At 37.7% G+C, this 23233-nt stretch overlaps 1 protein-coding gene across 1 annotated transcript in view; it reads right to left on the bottom strand.

Moving 5' to 3' along the window:
- Positions 1–23233, bottom strand: part of amacr (alpha-methylacyl-CoA racemase) — a 103083-nt gene that overhangs the window by 58876 nt on the left and 20974 nt on the right. Inside the window, exons 3-4 of the mRNA XM_039750335.1 lie at positions 18196–18339; positions 7174–7334 (exon numbers count right to left, since the gene is read on the bottom strand). Coding sequence (XP_039606269.1) covers positions 7174–7334; positions 18196–18339 — 305 coding nt within the window. The remainder of the gene's footprint in view (positions 1–7173; positions 7335–18195; positions 18340–23233) is intronic.

Genomic DNA, 23233 nt, shown 5'->3' with positions numbered 1-23233 from the left:
TGGGGATCGATCTGTTCTTAACATAATTCTTTTTTTGTAAAACTTGATTGCTATGTATTGATTGTAATAAAATTAATAAATAAAAATTAAAAAAAAAAAAAAAACTTTTTTTTTTTTCCATTTTTATTGTTAATATTTACACATTTAACAACAGTCAATCACATACTCAATAAAAGTTTCCAATGAACACAAATCTCACATATATGATTAAATTTCATGTTTACAATGCCATCAGTACCTGGTATATTTTGTTCAATAAAAATGGAGCCAAATAATGTCTTTCAATGACTTAAGAGATCAAGCAGCACTAGACCTAGATACCTGCCTCATACATTTCCATTTTTCTAGTGCTGCACCATCTGATTAGCCAGCAATCAGAATCATATGATTTTTACTTTAAATGGCAGATCTTTCAGTAAGCTTAAAATTGGTCTATTTTCTGAAGTATTTACCGGACAAAGATTGTATTCAAAGTGCAAGCTTAGGCACTGGCATATGCTTTTGGAATTTTGTGGTTTAACTATTAAAACAGCTGGGCAGCAAAGATATGGGTGCCATTTTAGTTTTAATTCCATACTCAACACAAATGGATGTATTATATTCCAATGCATTACTTCAAGCAGCATTTACATAAGTCATTTACTTCACTTATGCACCAAAGTTAATAAAGGAAGTGTAGACATTTTTTACTTTCCTTTTACTATTATGGAAAACTATGTTAAGCTGAAGTCACAGGGAGTGATTAATAAGCAGGGTCTACTCATATCTGAGAGAAATGTATGTTTTACCTCCAGTAATAATACTGTTAATGTGAACTTAAAAAACATAAATAAGTGGCACAGTTGTTAATTCATCTGCATTACATTTGCAGAGTGCTGGGTTCAAATCCAAACCCAGGCACTGTCTATGTGGATTTTTCTCCCAGTATTTTAGTGTTCTTCTTACATCCTAAAGACATGCAGGTTCAATTACTGGCATCCTAAACTTGCAATGTGTAACTAAGCGTACATTAATTCACCCCACAATCCATCCATTCATGCATCCATTCCCTAACCAGATTATCCAGGGCAGAATAGCGGGAAAACTGGATAAGCTTTTCAGGGTGAACACATATTGTATATAAGAGCCAATTCAGCAATGTCAAACTTATGCAAACACAGAAGGTCGGGAACACCCGGAACGCAAACCCCTTTCCAGAAGGCAGCATTCATATCCCTGCATCACTGTACCAGCCTGTGTGCATGAATGTGTCTTACAATAAAATGGAGTGACATAAGCTCTCTGGTCCCCATGACACTGACCTGGATTAAGTTAAATCAAGAAGGAATGAATGTGCGATAAATATCAAACATATCTGTTTATATAACATTTGGTTTTATATGATAATCTGACAGTATTCATTGTAAGAAATATGCAGAAAATGAATTTTCAGAGTGCTGTACATTAGGGTACCATTAGCTTTGTGAAATACTCTTTTGTAGTTCATTTAATTTAGTATTTCTTGTATCACAGAAGAGACATTTTGGGTTATGATAATCTAAACTCTGATATAACTCAGGAGAAAATGCAAGCAGAATGTCTTTTATTTATTTTTTTTTTTTCAAGTTTTTTCAGGTTAGATAATGTTTAGATAGGACATCAGCTTACCTGTGAATGCATCTTGAATTTTTGTGGATCTGAAATTGTGAGTCCTGCTAATTATGTGACTGGAGTAAGGGAGAGGAAAAAAGTGCTGTTTTGTTAATGTAATACATTTCTCAGATGTCACTCATTTGCACATGTGCTTAATCACAAAGGGGTCTGTTTTCACCGTTAGGAGTGCCCCTTCAGTCTGCTTTGATCATAGATTTCCTGGAGGACATTAAGAGACTACTTTTACATCAGAGTTACTGAAAAAGCATATATGGCCTCATTATTGTTTATAGTCGAAAGTATTATTGCTCCAAATGTTGGTAAAATATTCTGGAGTGATATAATCATTGTGTATTTCCTAAACCTACTTTATATAATGCTGCATATTTTGATTTTATAAACTTTGATAATCCCAGAGGGGAAATTGTCTTCTCACATGACCTTTGGAAGTCAGAGTATCAGGTCAGCAATTGTACAGAGTCCCAAGTTAAGGGCCTTGCTCAAGGGATACTCTCTGGCAGTGACAGGATTTGAACCAATGACCTTCCAGATAACAGCACAGAACCTTAGCCTCAGAGCCACCACTTCCTCCCTTCTTTAACGTTGACTAAATATTTTTGTTTGTTAAACTGAGAGAATAAGTGCCAAACTAGCTACGGTACATTGGTAAAAACAGATTATAACCAGAACATCAGCCATTAACACAGTAATCTGTTGCATAAAATGTTGATGCTGAAAAATATTGGTTTAAGTTTCTTCTCTGTGTACTAGTTCATTCTAAAGCTTATGATGATAAAATGCAAAAGTATAAATAATAAAATCACATTTAAAGCACCAAATATCTTATTTTGACAGATTTAAGGAAGTTTAGTATACTGTATCAACTCAATATGCAATTCCAATTATTTCCATTAATATATGTTACTGTTAATTTAATGCCTGGAGACAACTTGTAAGAGGACAGCTGGAAACAAAACTGTTTAATCTTTTCAAATTTACTTTGTTTTTGACCATTACGTGATTCAAAGATTCCATGCACATTCTGAAAATGACATGATTTGGCACCAGACTCTGATTTATAGTTCCACAGAAGTCATCATTTCGTGGTACACTTGGAATATGAATTAAATATAAAACCACTTTTGGCATTTTTGCCACTGTTACAATAAATTGGTAAGATTTTGACTTTTGTCATCACTGGGCTACTTTGTAACCAACATCAATCAATCAATATGTCAAAAAAGTATACAACCAGCAATCTGTAAATTCCTTTGCAAATTTTGAGATGACATCACATTTGCTTTGCCAATCGATTTTTATGAATTGTGGTCTATGGCCGGCCAGTCATCCCACCCAATACCCCCAGTCCACCAGATGGAGCTATCCCTGATGCATAGAGGTGCCCCGAATACCAGCAGGGAATTTTGGAAAATGGAGTTTTCATCCTCAGCCCTGCTGAATACCACAGGGGCCACTAGATGGAGCTGCAGGGAGGAGCAAAGAAAATTTGCCCTACGCCCCGGAAGTACGTCCGAGTCACATGGACAAGAGGAATGACGTGCTTCTGGGGTGAAGAAAAAGGACTTTTTATCTGACCCGGAAGTGTTCCTAGTCATATGGACAGAGGGAGCAAAACACTTCCAGGTCAAGGACTATAAAGGACTGTGGGAAAACCTCAGACAACAAGCTGAGCTGGGTGGAAGGGTGGCAACGCGTCTGGGAGTGGTGGAGAGTTATTATTGATTATTAGTATTGTGATTAATGAGTATTGTGGAGAGGAGGGTGCTTTGTGCACTGTTGTGTATTAATAAAGTCAACATTTGGACTTTTATCTGGTGTCTTGAGTCAATTCTGAGGGTTCAAGGGAGCAATAGCGCCCCCTATCTGTCACAGAATATAAATATAAAAAGAGGGCAGTATTTTAAACCTCTAGATTTTGTAATAGCATAGTATTTATAATTTTTCACTGCAGGTAAAAATTTCCCTCTATTAAAATACTAACAATCAAATCAATCTTAATCTTCAACTGTAATTCCCATTAAAAAGTTGAAAACTGAAAGCAAATCTCTTATGTGTTGGACTGGACTTATAAACCCTGTACTGAAGCCACTTTTTAATAGAGACTGATTAGCTAATATCTCCTCTTCTGGCATTTTGTTTTTATTTTACTTCAGCTCTTTAACAGCTTTATTAGCGTTGTACCAAATTTGGTAAAGCTCACAAGTAAGTAAAATAAAAACATGATTATCTAGTGTTAACTGTAGTGTTGTAATTCCTGCCACAACAAAACTCAAAAATGGGCGCAGACCTCAAAATGAAACACAAAAAGCTAGACCTGCCTTCTGTACAGGTCGGTGCCCACGGGTTAGGCCTCACCCCAGGCAGCCAAGTCACAACTCAAACAGCAGGCACATGCCTAAAATGGGCAAAGCTGGCTGCTCACTTTTGCACAGCTTCAAGTGCTGTTGTGTCTTCCTTGTAGCATAGTGACCAAAACTACATACAGTACTCCAGCTGCAGTCTCACTATGACATAATATAGGGTGGTCCAGATCTAATTATACAATTTTCATTACACTATAACTTATTAAGTTTATCACATAGAAAATCACCTGAAAAATCCCAGGCCGTCGAGAAGTGTGCGAACTGACGACATGAAGAATCGTCTTCGCGCGGAACGTAAAACGTCCCCGCATAAATCAAAGTCATCCAGGCGATCTGGATCTGCATAATTAGATCTGGAGAACCCTATATACTAGTTTAGAGCATGACCACCTGGTAGTCCTCATCAGCTAATAATAGGGTTTAATAACTTAATCGGCACTGGCAGAGGTGACTCAGATAAGGAGCCAATCAGGAACTAAAATTTTGAGTGATTGAGCTTGTCAAAACACACAGGATTTGGTACACACACAAACTGTGTTATTCTTAAAGTGAAGGTAAGTGCAGTTAAGAATGCTACCAATTTCATACAGTAGATAAGCCTTATTTGTTCTTATGCAATAAATATTTACAATACATTGTGTACATATTATAAAAAATTCCAGTGTCAAAAGTTTGTTTTCTAAGCTTAACTTGAATCTATTTCATCACAGCCAGCAAACATTCAGTGTTTTATCCTTTCTTTACGCAACAGCAAATCTGTACTTCCATTTCAAAATTAGTTACACAACAAATAATGAAGACAAATGCCTAGACTATATGTGACTTTAACTTTGCATGTGTTTTTTGCATTAAAAAAAGATTGCATCTGAATGTAATTCAGTGGCTACAGACTGCTGGCACATCACAAATAAGTTTTGTGTAAAAATTGAATGGGCTGCAAAAGTATTTGCATCTGCCCTCGTTGTTTTTGTTAAAATCGAAAAAAATGTTACAAGTACAGCACCTTATGTTTAACTGCTATTCCATTTGCATTACAAATTTACAATATGTTACGGCAGATGTACGACATCATTACCAACTTCTAAAATGCAGTTGTTCAAAGTATAAACTACTCGGTGGCTTTGCAGACTATAGCCTGCTATTCTGAACACACATAGTAGATATCTTTATTCAGGGTTTGGGAGGGAGACAGTATGTCTCTACCAATTATTACATACCCTATTAATAAAAAGATTGTCCAGGCTTGAATACTCATGTTAAAAATAAGTAAATATTGGAATTTTTTTAACGCAGGTTCAAAGTTCCTACAGCTACTGCATGTACATTTGTACTTAACATGCATCTGAATGCTTCATTATTACTATAAATTTTGCTTTTTTTGCTTGCAGTGCGTCCAGCAGCTAATGACTCTGCACTGCACAGCCTTCACTTGAAAAGCATTGCCCATCACAAAACAGGATTTTCTGTGTATGGAAAAGAACTGAGACATTCCACATTCCTGTATGCATATGTGAAACCCGTGCAAAATCGCTTCTGATGACTTAAACACGTTAAAAGCGCTCATCACTTTTGTCCCCCATACCCTGCACCATGTCTATCAAACCACTACGCTTTTTATCTTTCTGATCCTCTGTGTTTAGGTAAAGTGATATTTTGGTTGACCACCATCATCAGTGTCCTGTGAGTAGATGTTCAGTGTTATGGGCAACTTGAAGACAAAAACAGTTGTTTCCATGGCATACATGCAGAGATTCTGTGCTTTCTTTAATCTTCCTTTACAGCAATGGGATTGTTTGTATGACCATGTTACTCATATTAGCTGCTTTTTACAATAATTTTATTATTGTTTTTTTTCTGTTTTGTAAAATGCACAGAATTTAAGAATAGAATACTGTTTCACAATTTGAGTACTGTCTCAAATACAGTAATTATGCTAATATAGTTTAATTCAGAGGTGTATTGTTATTGTAAAATATAAAACTCCTGGATCGGTTGAACTTTAATATAGTCTAACATCCTACAATTTATACTCAACACTTTTTACTATACTGTCATTTTATTTGTTTTTGTAATAGCATATGTGCACTGCTTAGTTGATAAAAATGTTATGTTAACATAACTCTAAATTCTTTTCAGAGCTCGCTTCTTTTACTAGACTGTCTCACATCTTGTATTTATAACTGACTGCAGCTTTCCCCTAAGTTACTTGCATTGGCAGTTCCTCAGCTGCATGAGTAGGTGGTATTGACTAAGAATTACAAGTTTTGCTATACTAAAATGGGCCACATAGCTTCCATTTTTCTGAATTCTTCCATGCTACAGTATTCCATCCCATTTTAGAAATTAAATACAGAAATAAGGAAGATTAATTAAAACAGCTATAGAAACTGTTTACACGGCATATTGCATATCCAGTTTTTTCATATTATGATTTATTTTATATACATTTTTTAAGTGATTTACAAATATAAGTTCAAAAAATAGTTACTATGTTGTAACAAGTGGAGCACCAGTAAGCTAATTGACTTTTCTGGGTTACATAGCGAGTCAATGGCGGGCAATGAACTATCGTTCTTGTGGATTGCTACCAAATGGCAACACTTACTATTAATTATGAATTTCCATGCAGAATGAACAACTGTGCTTTTGCACATATAATAATTATCTCTATTTATTCCTTGGATTCTGATTTTACTTATTTATATTCATTTATTTATTGTGTGTTTTATTTTTGTCTATGTTCACTGTCTGCGGGGGCACATGCAAGCAAGTATTTCATCCTACATGGTACTTGTACACATGACAATAAAGAATTGAATTGAATTGAATTAACTGGCTTCTTCTTCCAATTGCCTTTTTAAACACTCAACACAGAATGGCAATCTGAGGCAACCATGGACTTAATTAGTACAACCCGTTTACAATTTTTTACCCTAAGGAACCTTGATGACCACATCCTTACTTACACATGTTTACAGTTAATTAAACAGTTTAATGAAAATACTGTATATAGAAAGCGTTAATTAGGTAAGTGTAGTAGAATAAAAAATATAAAAACACAAAGTGTGAGAAAGACAGGATTTAAAAATATAAAACTGTAAACTTTAAGGTCAAACATTCTTGTTAGAATGTCAAATTACAATAGATGGTTACTTACCATACTTGCATCTACAACCTGCCCCTTTCCAGACTTAGTCCTTTCAAGCAAAGCCATTATAATGCCCATGGCGCACGTCAGTCCACCTCCAGCAAAGTCAGCCAGCAGATTAAGTGGTGCATATGGGTTTTCTTGTGCTCTGCCAAGCTTGGACAACAGACCTGAATTCAAGCAAACAAAAACAGAAAGAATTGCAGACTTTTGCCATTCCACAAAAGAGTGCAAATAAAAATAAATATTGAGAGCCACAAAATCTGCTGGTAATGCTTCACAAATCTTAATGTTACAGTTTATTCTACCTTTTGTGTATAATAAGCAGAAAAAAATCCATTGCAAAGCCATTTAATGAGGTTATGTATAAAGTGCCATTTCTTGGACACATAATTTAAACTTTTAAAGAACAAGAAAATTGAGCTTTAACTTATGCTAAAACTGATGATATAACAGTTTATGGTTAGACATGCGTGGACACAGAAAAGGGCCATTTCTGTAATGTCTAGAGAAAAACATTAGTAAATGGGTTAATAATATTAATTTCCAATGATCTTTGCCCATTTATCCTATCAAGAAAACCAACAGCCAGTCATATAAGAATTATTGTGTGTATGTATATATACAGTGTGCAAATTTAATTTCTCAATGTGCACTAAATGCTGTGTACACATGACAATAAACATGAACTTGAGATGTGTGCAATAATAATTTGCTTTCTTCTAGTCCATATTTTGGTGGTACAGTGTAACAGTGGTTAGAACAGCCGCCTTACAGATATAGAGTCATGGGTCTGAATTCTGCCTCTTTATCATTGTTGTGAACTAGGAGTCCCAAAGTACAGAAGTTCCAAAACCACTTACAAAAATGCTCACTACAGAAGGAAAGATCGTCAAAAACCCAGACTAGACATAAAGGGCCTAGTAGAATTGTTATAAAATGAAAGATTTATTCTTCACAAAAAAAAAATGTTTTCCAATCACAATTAATCTCTTTGGAGCACACAGGCAAAATGAAATTGCCAGTACCATGAAGGCAATCCAAATCAAACAAGTTCCAAAACAAAACAAATTCCAATATCAAGGTCAAAACAAAGAGCAGAAAGTCAAAAATCCAGAATAACGATAAACACAAGTAAACTCACCAACTCCCTATCGTATTCATAATGAACCGCCAGGAACTGTGGGAGACCTAATTTATAGGGCGGAGGGCAGATCCTGGCAGCAATTGGCAGGTGGCCCCACCTCTTGGGGGATCCCCCACAAAACACATGGGGCATAAAACAGGCAAGAAAAATATAGCAGATAATTAACAAAAGTAACATTAACATAAACAAATGAATCCGGAAAGAACAAAAGGGACATAAAACAAGACTTTGAATCCCAGCCAGAGCAGGAACTTTGGCTGAGATATAACAATCACTGTGTTCATTTTGAATGCTCTTCCTGTGTCTAAGTGGGTGTTCCTCCAGGTACTCCACTTTTCCTCTCACATACCCAAGGACATGCTGGGTAGGATAACTAGCAGCAATAATTTGCTCCAATGTGAGCGTGTGCTGGACTAATTTTCATCCAGGGCTATTTCTTGCTATGCATCATCCAGTGTTGTTTATATATCCACCCTTCACACCATTATTTAAAAAGAATATCAATTATCAATTAACTGGAGTCACCCTTAAATGATTATTAATCATCTTTATCGCATTACATACTTCAAGCTTTCACTGCTATTCTCTGAAGTTAGGGGTGCTGCAGTACCCAAAGCACCCAATCACTTAACACCCTTGCATACTTATGTTAAATGACTGCATGATGTGAGAAGCTTTGCACATTTTTTTCTCCAATGTACCCTCTTTGTTATTAATACAATTTACGTTTTTACTTTAAAGGTTAAAAAGAAAGAATATTCTGCAAAAATATACTTCTGAGTTTTGGAAAAATCAATGAACTGAAGGAATATTTGTTACTCTGTAAAAGGTAGGAACCTGTCCTGGACAAGATGTTACTCCATCACAGGGAAACTGCATAATGTACACTTGAAAACCTGTAAGTGGACATACAGGCCACAATTACTGTATCAATTCAGCACACAATAGAAAGAATCAGTTGCATAAGCACTTTCTGACGGTATTTCAGTTTTATCTTAAAAGCAGGGAATATTTCCATAAAAAATGTCTCTGGAGAAAAATAGAACCTATAGAGCATGGAAGCTGATTATTTTTCGTCAGAAAAATTTACTAAAACTAAGTCAGCCTTGAAATTACAAAAAGTGATCAAGCAAATTGAGTCGCTCCAAATTAATGAACAAGTTAATATAATACTGTACATAAAAATATATAAATCCTAATATCCATTGCTCTTAATCCAAACTCTGGTGACAGCGGCAAAGGAAATTAAGTTGTAATTGTATTATTTGTCTACCAGACTGGATAGTATATTGTTTAATAATCTTGCAATTATTTATTAATCTTCCAATATTACTACCCACATTATAATGACCTTTACAAATGTATTCATGATTCAATATAATACAATGATTAACTTTACAAAGCTGACTTTTCCTGTTTATTTTGTGTACTCTATGTTATTGAGTAACTGATTGCATTACAGTAAGTGTATCCCATGTCAGTATCACACTAAGTACGTTACCATTTTCAAATCACATCAGATATTCACGCCACTACCCATCCTGATGGCAAAGAGAGGAAGAAGCCAACTTAACTTGAAGTTAACCCTCAAATGTTTTGAGGTTCACAAGGCTAACAATAGTTCTAGATGCCAAATTAATTGAGGACAACATTAATAAGTGTATTTTTGCCTGTTCCATGTAAAGTTAATTAGATTTTTTTTTAATTTCCTATTGTATTATACTAGGTGAGCAAGAAAACGACACCATGCTAGCAATGTAGTGTATGGTATAACAATGGGTTATTTATTAAGCAGTAGTGTCCTATTAGATAATACCCCAAACAATCCTTATCTTGTAAAATGTTAAATGGAAATAATTTCTTTGTTCATTTTGAAAGAACTTTTGACAAAATACCGTAATTCCCCGAAAATAAGACCTATTTTGAAAATAAGCCCTAGTGTCAAGGAGAAAGTAAGCACAGCTATGAAGACGATGAAGAATGGAAAAGTCGTTGGTCCAGATGACATACCTGTGGAAGCATGGAGGTGTTTAGGAGAAATGGCAGTGGAGCTTTTAACCAGATTGTTTAATGGAATCCTGGAAAGTGAAAGAATGCCTAAGGAGTGGAGAAGAAGTGTACTGGTGCCGATATTTAAGAATAAGGGGGATGTGCAGGACTGTAGTAACTACAGGGGGATAAAATTGATGAGCCACAGCATGAAGTTATGGGAAAGAGCAGTGGAAGCTTGGTTAAGAAGTGAGGTGATCATTAGTGAGCAGCAGTATGGTTTCATGCCAAGAAAGAGCACTACAGATGCGATGTTTGCCCTGAGGGTGTTGATGTAGAAGTATTGAGAAGGCCAGAAGGAGCTGCATTGCGTCTTTGTGGACCTGGAGAAAGCATATGACAGGGTGCCTCGAGAGTATTTGGGGTATTTTATGAGGAAGTTGGGAGTGGCAGAGAAGTATGTAAGAGTTGTACAGGATACGTACGAGGGAAATGTGACCATGGTGAGGTCTGCGGTAGGAGTGACGGATGCCTTCAAGGTGGAGTTGGGATTACATCAGGGATCGGCTCTGAGCCATTTCTTATTTGCAATGGTGATGGACAGGTTGACAGATGAGATTAGACAGGAGTCCTCGTGGACTATGAATTTTGCTGATGACATTGTGATCTCTAGCGATAGCAGAGGAGGAGACCCTGGAGAGGTGGAGATATGCTCTAGAGAGGAGAGGTAGGAACAAGACAGAATACATGTGTGTAAATGAGAGGGAGGTCAGTGGAATGGTGAGGATACAAGGAGTAGAGTTGGAAAATGTGGATGAGTTTAAATACTTAGGATCAACAGTACAAAGTAATTGATTAAATGATTGTGGAAGAGAGGTGAAAAAGAGAATGCGAGCAGGGGTGGAGTGGATGGAGAAGAGTGTCAGGAGTGATTTGTGAGAGACGGATATCAGCAAGAGTGAAAGGGAAGGTCTACAGGATGTTAGTGAGACCAGCTATGTTATATGGGCTGGAGCCGGTGGCACTGACCAGAAAGCTGGAGAAAGAGCTGGAGGTGGCAGAGTTAAAGATGCTAAGATTTGCATTGGGTGTGACGAGGATGGATGGGATTAGAAATGAGTAGATTAGAGAGTCAGCTCAAGTTGGATGGTTGGGAGACAAAGTCAGAGAGGCGAGATTGCATTGGTTTGGACATGTGTAGAGGAGAGATGCTGAGTATATTGGGAGAAGGTTGCTAAGGATAGAGCTTCCAGGCAAGAGAAAAAGAGAAAGGCCTAAGAGAACGTTTATGGATGTGGTGGGAGAGGACATGCAGGTTATGGGTGTAACAGAACAAGATATAGAGGACAAAAAGATATGGAAGAAGATGATCCACTTTGGCGACCCATAATGTGAGCAGCTGAAAGAAGAAGAAGATGAATGCTCTGCTCGCAGCAAGGAACCCACAAGAGTATCATAGAACAGGAGCACTAACTAATAAATAACCTACAAATGAGCGCACACTGCATGACACTAATTGAACCAAGATGAAGTTGAACAACAAGCTCAATTTGATGAACCGTGAGTCAACCCTCCTCTTTGTCAGAACCCCTGAAATGCCATTTCACACCACAGGTTGGGAACCCCAGATTTAGACTATGAGTTCTAGACAAAACTTGCTTTTTTCTTTGATTCTAGATAAAATGCGACATCCCTTACCCTTTAATTTATGTTACAATTCTTCCAATGGACTAAAATAAAACTAAGTGCAAGAGAGTAGTGCAAGATATCACAATAGACTTTTCGAGGCATAATCTACAGTAGTCTAGTGGTATGACTTCGAATAATGCTGTTAGAGGATAAGAAGTAAATGCAAAATTTTTTGGTAAATATGCAAAATTTGAAATGTTCTGGGTGTAGGGTATGCCTAAAACAAATGACCTAGTGAGGCAAACACTCAGTAACAATTTTCACAATTCAAATCTTGTCGTAGACATACTTCATATAATTTTGGTCTAATATAGGTATGTACAATATACAATTAATAACTGAATTATATCATGTTTTGCACAAATTGATGAGGCGGAGTTCCATTCTCTATCTGATATTCTAGTTTGAATTCCCTGTTCCCACCACTTCCTTACATCACTTAAGGGCACTCTGTTTCAAGTGTGTTGAAAGAGTCTGGAAATGCTGTTTATATCTTTATCATTACTAGCCAGTACAGTTTGAAACATGCTGTAAATGTTGATGGAAGATTAAAAACATTGGACAGGCTTCTTTCTACAAAGTTTCGGACTTATCTCACGTTCTACATACTGTCAATACAGATTAGTCTAAAGGTCTGAAAACCAGGAGACTTCCATAATTAAAATACTGAATCATTTAAGGATGGTTAGAATATATGATTATAATGCTATTATTGTCACGTATACAGAGAAAAGTAAAATTCTTACTGGAATGTGCTAATATCGCTCATGAGCAACTAGCAGAAATGCTTAGGCTTTAAAATGTCTCCCATACCTTTGTAGCATATTTGGAACAAATAATATACCACTGGATTGCTGGTAAACTAGTGATAGTTATGGATGATGTGCAGAGCAAATGAAAAAGTTGTGAGTTTAAGCAGAATTTCCTTTCCATAACTAACTAAACAGTTGCAGTTGTATTAACTGTTGTTTTTTATCACCTACATTAGCAATACAGGTCTTTGCAAAGTTGTTTTTTTTTTTTAATTAGAAAAATGAAGTTACATCCACACATCCATTTCCTTAACCTGCTTATCCACGACAGGGTTGTGAGGCAGCCTGAACATCCTAGCAGTCATCGGGCACAATGCAGGAAGAATCTTTGGACAGAGTAACATGCCAACCCATCACAGTGCAAGTATAGGAATACTTTAAAAAACATACAGCAAAGATGGGAAGAATATTGATTTTAACATTGTTATTTCTCCTAGCTAATGTATGTTGAATAGTTCGTCATTATGTCTGATGAACTTATATCTTATTAGTCTTTTGTCCATGTTCATAATAAGAATGAAGTTATTTACTGTAAATAATAGTTGCTTCTTTTCACTTGCAGTCAATAGTTTATACTCCTTGCAACACCACTCTTTATTCTGAAAATCTCAGTAGTGGGTGATCTTGTATGTTCATCATTCATTTTAGAGATACTGTGTATCTGATTAATTATGCTGCCCTACTGGTTTGCAATTTACGAAATGCTGATTATTTGTCCCCTACAGATATGCCTTAAGGTTTTGAGTATCTCTGGAATTCATTACTTTCAACAGAAAATACAAATTTTGCTAATTGCAATGAACTAATACATCAACTGAAAGTTAAATTGATAATACTTGATACTCTGTATTCCAGAGAAAGCTGAGTTTTGTCAGAAATAAAGGATATCATAACTACAAGACTAGATAGATAGATAGATAGATAGATAGATAGATAGATAGATAGATAGATAGATAGATAGATAGATAGATAGGGGGCGCTAACGCTCCCTTGAACCCTTGTCCAATATGCCAGACACCAGATGAAAGTCCAAAAGTAGACTTTATCATCAACAGTGCACAAAGCACCCTCCTCTCCACTATACTCATAAATAATCACAATAATAATCACAAAAACCAATCCACCACTCCCAGACGCGTTGCCCTCCTACCACCCAGCTCAGCTTGCTGTCTGGGAGCTCCCAGAGTCCTTTTATAGTTCCTGACCCGGAAGTGTTTCCATCCCCAGTCCATGTGATCTTCTATCACTTCCGGGTCAGATCAAAAGTCCTTTTCTTCACCCTGGAATCACGTCATTCCCCTTGTCCATGTGACTCGGATGTACTTCCGGGGCGTAGGGTAAATAAACACTGTTCCTCCCTGCAGCGTCTCCTAGAGGCCCCCATGTCCATGATGCCCTGCTGGTCTTCGGGGAACCTCCATACTGCAGGGAGGGCCCCACCTGGCAGCTTGGGGGTACTGGCCGGGATGAACGGCCGGCCATACACCACAATAGATAGATAGATAGATACTTTATTAATCCCAAGAGGAAATTCACATACTCCAGCATACTCCCCTGGGTGGAATTGACGAGTCGCACAGTGTGGGGGAGGAACGATCTCCTCAGTCTGTCAGTGGAGCAGGATGGTGACAGCAGTCTGTCGTTGAAGCTGCTCCTCTGTCTGGAGTTGATACTGCTACGGATGTCAAACTGTCCAGCTCCATGCCTACAACAGAGCCTGCCTTCCTCTCCAGTTTGTCCAGGTATGAGGTGTCCCTCTTTCTTATGCTGCCTCCCCAGCTCACCACCGCGTAGAAGACAGCGCTCGCCACAACCGTCTGATAGAACATCTGCAGCATCTCATTGCATTTGTTGAAAGACATAAGATTATTATTATTTAAGATGTAAGACAGAAAACTATCAAGCCACCCTGACAGAATTGAAAAGGACTGGGAAAACATGTACAGTAAAAGTTGAACCAGTACGTCAGAATACTTCGCAACAAACTCAATATGTAATCCTTAACTCAAAGTCAACAAAGAGAACTAGAGATCCCAAAAAAAACAAAGTTTCACACACACACAGATTGTTTTACGGAGTTTGTATGCTGAAATCCGAACGATCCGGAAGTATCTAACACAAATCTTTATCCCATCTGCTCCATGACGTCATGCGTCAAACATCTCCGGCCGTTGTACCTGACAACACGGTAGCAGCTGCTAGCAAAATTAATACAAAACAGCTGTGCCCACAGAATCGAAGATGGTGCTGCAGAATGACACAAACACATTTACCACTTTCAAAACAGTGCTATACTTAAAAATAAATCAGAGAAATCAATTCAGCATAGTCAAAAACCTTGAGTTTTGTTTTGGTACTCCAGTTCCTTTTCATACACTGCACTAAATAATGTACATGTTTAACTGAGTTGTTGGTGTGTCCATTAGTGTGCCTTGTAAGGAACCAATTTCCTATATAGTAGTTTAATGCTGCTGTGTACTTTCTGCTGCTGAAAAAGATCCCAGCATTTACATCATAGAACAACAGGTGGGTTTAGAGAAAAAATTGCTGAATGAGTCTTACATTCTGTCATGAGACTGGGGCTGCACTCTATCTTGTTAGGGATCTGTACCAGAATAAAGTGAAACGTGTATACAAGATAATCTAAGGTACCTAAAGCATGTTCACCCAGTCACAAGCTTTTCTTTCCCCATCTCCACCCTATTTGAGAATTCAGTATAGCCAATGTTCTCAAAAATGCCAACCTGGTTTAAATTAAACTGCATATTAAAGGTTAATACTCTATTGTGAAAACAGTTGCAGATTTCTCACTTTTGACCAATACAATAAGGCCAAAACTATAACCAATTGTTTTTTTTTTTATTTTAGGTGATTATTTAGGGAAAGAAATGTAGTCATAAATACAAACAGCAAATGCTATCATTAGCAATATCTGGAAAACCAAATCTTAGACCAATTTTAAATGCATTTTTTAATCCAAGGAGATGAGCATATATCAGCCAAGAACTTTAAATCTCATGCCATGTGAAACCGCTTTTCCTGGAGAGGGTCACAGTGGCAGGATGCTACAACTATTGATTAAAGCTCTTCTTGGGAAATTCAGAGGTATTCTCAAACCAGCCATTTTTTTCCCCAACACGTCCTGGCTCTAATGCAGGGTCTGTGTCCAGTGGGACATGTCTGAAGCAGCTCTAGGGGGAGCCACTCAGGAGGCATCTCTACGGCATGCACAAAACATGTAGGTCTTGCATTTTAGGAACGCAATAGCACTAATATATTAAAAAATAAAGAACCTTTTTCCAAAAGATTAGCGGAACTGCAGTGAAGCAAAGAGCAATATGCAGTCTTAAACCATGTTATTAAAATCAGTATAATGTGAAAGCCAGTAGTGTAATAATTACATCAGTTTATCTGCTCATTTTACTTTGTAATCTGTTGCTCTTGTTTTATCCTCTTTAGTGGTAGTTCATTTTCTTCTCTCTCCCATTATATTTATACTCTTAAATTTATTGTTTCTCAGTCTGTCTTACCACCAAATTACAGTTTTCTCTCTGGGCACCATTGATTCTAAATTGATACCGCCATCTAGATGTAAAACCACTGAGCATCTTAATGTCCACTCTTGGAAAATAAAGTTCTACAATTCAGTTCTTCTTGAACAATCTGCCTCAAGTATAATGTCTACAATTACACAACACCACCATCTCTGAACAATTGGAAAAAGAGAGCCACTTAAACCCAAGGTTTTAGTATCTCACCACCCTTGAGGTTTTCTATCTACAGTATGTCCATGGATGGGAAGATGTGGGACACATCTGAAATCTTTAGTTTTAGATGCAGTATGTAAGTAGAGGTCTTGTATTACTGTAGATTTATGTGAATATATGCATATTTATGTGGGTACCTACATGTGTGTGAGAGTCTGTGTGGGTGTTTGTGCATTCATGTGCATAATTGTGTATATGTATGTAGTGTAGCAAAGGTGCTATATAGGCGTCGACCAGACAAAGACTGACACCGGAGGCAGGTATAAAAGCAAGTGAACTTGTATTTTTCTTCACCTGTGGGGCACGTCTTCTCCGTGTCTCACAGGCACAACACAGTCTCAAAAGCACCAAAACACCACACTCTTCTTCTTTTCACCATCACTCCTCTTGGCAAGTGTTGTCCTCCTCCTCCCAACTCAGGCTTTTGGAGTGGTGGCTGGTGGCTCCTTGTATAGCTCACCTGGAAGTGCTTCATGTGTTGACCACCTGCTTCCAATTGCACCTCCGGGTGTGGCTGAACTACGGCCCAGACAGGCCCAGAAACCCCTGCAGCGCCTACTGGTGGCCTCCCCGTTTCCCAACAGGGCTGTGGAGAACTCCATCTCTCACGGAGCCCTGCGGGTATCTGAGGCACCCAAGTAACCCTGGGTGGTTGCCACCATGTGGTCCTGGGAAAGTATTTTGCAGCCCATGCTTACTTCCCTGGAACATAAACAGAAGGGGCATCCCGGACATCCATCACAGTAGAGATACTGGTATGTGTATGTATGTGTTTGTATAGATCTATCTATCTATCTATCTATCTATATATATATATATATATATATAATTTCTATTTTGTTGGTTTATTTTCTTTATACATTGTGCACATACACATCTCTCTCTTTCTACAGACAGGGAAAAGGGGGCACTTAGGGTTGGGGGGCCTTGGCTGACAATTGGAATTGATAATATTTATTCTTTATAGTTACTGGTGAGTGGGCCCCCCCATTCTACTTTTTTCCTGTAATCTGATCTTTTTAAATCCCTTGCCAGATTCCTAGGCATCCACAACCTTCTTTCTAAGGGTCTTAGAGAGCTCTTTTGATCTTGACATGATGACTCTGCACATGTTAATAGCAAAGAGAACACCAGAGACTGGATACTTGTGGTTTAAATTAGACAGAGTCCACCTGCATAGTCCATAATGAGGTTCTAATCATTGGCACCTAATTTGGAACACACAATTCTGAAGTGGTGATAAATGTAGGGGTGTACTTACTTTTCCATATGACAATTCTGAATTTTTGTTGATTTAGATGAGAATGAATATGTCATGTCAATTTTATGTGTCACTTGTAATCTGTAGGCAAAGTTTGCATGAAGATGTACTGTTTGTCTTCTGAAATATGCTGAAAAAGTCAACAATTTCTGTGGGGTGTACTGATTTTTTGACATGACTGTATTAAAAAAACATTTTCATTTATGCATCATTACAAATTAAAAAGATTTAAACATACTCACAAATGTGTAAAAATACAAGAACTACTTATTCAGTTCAAGGACTAAGTACAAGTAAATGACATGTACTTTACACTTTTATTTGTCAATGTCACCTTGCTTAAAAGAGTTTGCCTTTGAGATTTACCTGACATTGCAATATAGTTGATGTCATGACCAGCTGCTTTTGCATATGATCCACTCTGCCCGTATCCCGTAAGCCTTGCATAAATTAATCGAGGATTTTCATTAAGCAGTTCCTGGGGGCCAAGTCCCAGCTTCTCCATTACACCTTTGAAGAAGAAAATGATATATCTTTATATATAAAACCATAGCATTTAAGGCATATTACAGCTTTAAAGAAAACAAAACAAAAAAAAACAAAAAACATTGTGCAGACCACATAGTAAACTTAACCTGAAAACACTTTCAGTGTTGACACAGCAGAATGCTAAAAATGAAAAGTTAATACCAATAAGATCAATTAAAAAAAAAATGAAGTGACTCTTAAAGAAATGCTTGGAGAGTAACGCAAAAACAAGAGAAACATAAACAGTCATATAACAATTGTCAGAGAAAAAATGGATTAATCCCAAAACCTTTGAGAATGTTCTGTGATTATGAGTCAAAAGTGTAATTTTTTGAAAGACGTGAGTCCTGTTACATCTGTCATAAAGCTAACTCGGCTTTCCACAATAAGCACATCATACCCGCAGTCAAACATGGTGGGAGTAGTGTTACGATGTGGGGATTCTTTGCTGCTTCTTGGGCTGGGTGACTCACCATAACTAAGGGGAACATGAATTCAACTCTCTACCAAAAAGTACTGAAGGGGAAGGTTCAGTCATTAGTATGTGATCTGAAGCTCAGCTGAGGGAGAATGATACAAAGCAAAAGAGCAAGCCCACCTCTAAAAGGCAGAAAAAAAAAACAAAAACAAAATTAAGGTTTTGGAGCGGCCTACTCAAAATCTTGACTTGATCCCCATTAAGATGTTGTGGCGGAACCTTAAATGAGTAGTACATAGCTGAAAACTCAGTGTAGGGCTCTGCAATGTCTTTCCAAAGGCCAGCTTCTCATTCCAAAACACTGTCGATATACAATGCTATGGCAGGGCATTGGGTGGGCATGCATTTTAGCTCAGGACACAGCAGCTTTGCTGTCTCACAAATTGTTGCAACCATACACTGCATATATAGCGGTAATGTTATTCCTATGATTTGAAGGTGATTTGCTCCAAGTTTATTTAAAAATACTACAAATCCTGATGCCGTATTCACACAAAATTCTAAAATAAAATTTGCTTAATTTTAAATGCCTCATTGGATTTGAATAAATGTCTACCAACAGGAAACTAGAAGTTACGACATTCTCAGATGTTCTCTTTCTACAATATGAACAAAAAAAGCGACTACACATGCATTATAGAAAAAAAAAATCGTACTTCATGTTTGACTGTGGCTTGGCTATAACACATATTTTATATTTTCTTATGCATACAGATGGCATGCTGCCTAAAATGCATAAAGCGAAGTGTCGATTAGTATTATGAGCTCCCCCAATGTATAATGTGTATGTAGGAGGACAATGACAGTAGATTTTTTAAAAATGTAAGGCTTGCTTTGATATATAGTGTACTCCGTTTTTTTCAGACTTATTATCTCATTTACACAGTATGATCACTTTTCTATTGGAGCAATGCTCTGTGTGGACAGAGTAGAAAGAAAGGACAACGTGGATTGTGGCAATAATAAAAAATTGAAAGATTTATTCTCTTTTCAGGTTACAATAAAAAAGAAACAAGGTAAGACCAAAGCATGTATATATTTATTTATTTATTGACTTATTTATTTATTTAAAGGAAACAAATAACGTTCTCTCTTTCTTTTTTAGCAATGTTAGAGTAAGACAAGAAGGAAGCTATTTACAGCCCCAACTGTCACTTCTCCATTGTTATGGCCAAGGAGAATGCCCCGACTGATTCTCTGGTGTTTCATTTGGCCCCAACACACACTGATTTGCTATTGTGACTTGCACACTTTTGATCCTTTCAGTCCTCTTCATTACTTAATTTGATAGTGCTGGTCAGCTCCTTGATCCCTCTTCATTTTTGGGAGCCTCTTGAACCCAACACCGTCAGTACTATAACTGAGATGAGCTTGGCAGATGAAGACAAACCACACTTGGAGCAAGGGGGCTGTGAAAAAGTGATCAGTGCTTTCATTAAAAACAATTCTCAAAACAAGGTGTCCCAAAATAAAACATGCAGTGCTTCAAAACTGTCAATAAACAAATAATCCAAGGTGAGGTGGTGGTTAAAATCAAAATAAATAAATCCATTAAAAGCAAGGTTAAAATCAACTGGCAGGAAACTATCTTTACTAAAAAGCCCGGTGGCTTCTTCCTCACTGGTGGCTCCCCTGCTTATCCCATACAAGATTTACTGACAAACGCAGCTGACCTTCCGCAGGTCCGGGTCTCCGCTGTCCCATGGCTATGGTAAGGCTCCATCTCCGGACCTAGACTTGGGACCCCAGCGGCCATGGTGCTCATATTGGAGCTCTCCTCCCAAGCCTCCACGATGAGTCGCTCCTTTTAACGCACATCGCTCTGGCTCCCCAAGTTGATCAGCAACAGCAATCACTCCTTCAGCCCCCAGTGTCAGTCTCTCACTCCGCTCAAGGGGCTCTCCACCCCAGCTGCCTGCCTTCTCTCCCTCAAGTCTGCTCCCTTCAGCTCACTCGCACCGACTTCTTCCGCCTCCTGCTTTCTCTCTCTCTCTCTTCCTTTCTGTAACCTACGTTCATTTCTTGTCTTCTTCGATTCTTGAGTCCCCCCGCTTGCACTCAGGCTTCCCTTTTAAAATGGGGACATGGCACAGCTGTGGTAATCAGCAGCTCCTGTCATAAATAAGGGCCACAGGCGATCCTAGACCTGTGCCCTAAGTGCAGGGCAGTCCGTGCCCGCATTGAGCATGGGAACCACTCTCACCACGCTACCACGACACCCCAAGAAGATGGGAATGCAGAGATTATTTATTTAAACCGCCAAACAGCATCGGACCTCAAGTTACCACACTTGCCCCTTCCAACTCTCACAGCTTACTTCAGCTTCTGTTTCAAAACCTTTCGCCTCTTTGCACAGAAAGCCACATAGGGTCCTCTCCTGTGAATGTCATTGGTTGTGTGGAACATATTGCGCTCAGCCCTTAGTTTGTTTCAACAATTTTAATCTACATAGGCTGAAGTCCATTGGCCGCTGACCTTTGTATTGGCCAGTGCCAAAAACAAATGCTCAGTCAGCCACTTAAGGGGTCCCCTTGAATCTTCAAGAACCGTTGGTATCAGTCCACTTCAAGCACTTAGACCACGTGGAGACTGCGGGCACCACAGCAGCATTTTCTCTCTAAACTTTGTGTGTGACACACTAATCAGGCTCCCTTCCATTAAATATAGTGCACTCCTGCTAAAGAAACTATGCATGTGCCCCGACTGTGAATGAATACCTGACAGTTTTCTTGTGAGGCGCACAAGAGTTTAAAAAAAAAAAAGTGATGACTATAATTTGCCACTTTGAGAAATTTTCTGCAAATGTTTGGGACCAATCAACAATGGACAATATCATCGACCTACTCCAATTTGGCTGATTAAGACTGAATTAAAGCAATTCGATAGAGAAGAGTGTGACAAACATTCTGCACAGTGATGCCAAAGACTGATTTCCTGTTACAGGAAGTGTTTGATAACAGATGTTGCTGCTAAAGATGACATAACCAAGTATTAAGTTTAGGGGGACAATTTTTCACGTGGGGGATATAGGTGTTGGTGAATTATTTTCCTCCAATAAATTAAGTGATCGTATAATAATTGTGTTTTGAGTTCACTCAGGTGGTGGTTTGTATTATACTAAATGTTTTTCAGAAACAATTTAAGTGTCTTGAATAAGCAACAATAGAGGATATCAGGAAGGGTGCAAATTATTTTTTAATGGCACTACATTAGCTCCTGCACATTTAAAAGTATCTAATCATAGTACCAAAACTTACTGAATTCTCTACTTGTAGTTTTAAATCATTTATAAATATGCTTAAATATTCCAAGGTATCTTTAAATTATTAAATGATATCTCTACATGATAATTTGGCTTTCCCAACTCTTGTTCTTTCACATTCTGGGGAATGTAATTGGACTAGTTATACTGATACTTGACAGTGTGCTGGAGCCAGAAATTGCAACTTTAAGTTCTCTCTTACAAGTCTTTATGGTACTCACTAAAATGGAGTTGCAAACAGACAAACTACATCATAATTTCTTCAGCATCTTGTGTAAATTAGAATTTATTAAGCAAATCAGATATTTCAACATTTGCATTATCCTTTACTGCATTTTCCATGTATATTATCAGCTTTTGTTTAGCTTTATTTATAATCCTTTTTGAATCAGTGACTCACTAATGAGTTAAGAAAGTATGAATAACGCAAATGGGAAAAATACAATTTGATCTTAGACATCATGGTAAACCAAATTGAATTTTTAATTAACTAACCTTGTTTCAGAACAATTCTGTAAGGTCACAGTCACTTCTAGATTACCTCAAGGTTATCTGCCCTGATGTAATACTACAAAATGGATGAATTAAAATAACTATTACAACACAGTGCCAAGAGGCAGAGCATATGCTGGCATAATGAAATTCAAGGCAAGAATCTGAACAGGAGGAGTCACCAGGCTATTATAGGACATGTTCTTGCACACACTCGTATTCACTCAACCAGGCCAATTTACATTTGCTTACATCTCTGGTATGTGAGGGGAAGCAAGAGTAACAAGAAAAACACAGGCAGATATGGATACTTTGGGAGAAGGTGTCAGTTCCACACACACAGAGTACTCTCTGGGATTTGAAAATAAGAACTCTGGTACAGTGCTAACTAATGCACAACTATGCCATCTCTAGTAATGTAAGCTTCAAATGAAAAGGTAGGGCTGTTTCATACTATGGCTTCATAGACTATGAAAGTTATTGATTATTACTTTCATTTTGCTTGTACATCATATCTACATTGAATGGCCATTTTCTGAGCCACCTTTTTATTTTTGATGTTCCAAAATAATGGACTGCAGCAAAGTAAATGTAGAAATCCTCTTTATAATAGGAAAGGAAATACAATCTGATCGTGTGAGTCA

The sequence above is a fragment of the Polypterus senegalus genome, chromosome 4 (assembly GCF_016835505.1).
Source record: "Polypterus senegalus isolate Bchr_013 chromosome 4, ASM1683550v1, whole genome shotgun sequence".
NCBI classification, from domain to species: Eukaryota; Metazoa; Chordata; class Cladistia; order Polypteriformes; family Polypteridae; genus Polypterus; species Polypterus senegalus.
This window is presented reverse-complemented; position numbering and strand designations above follow the sequence as displayed.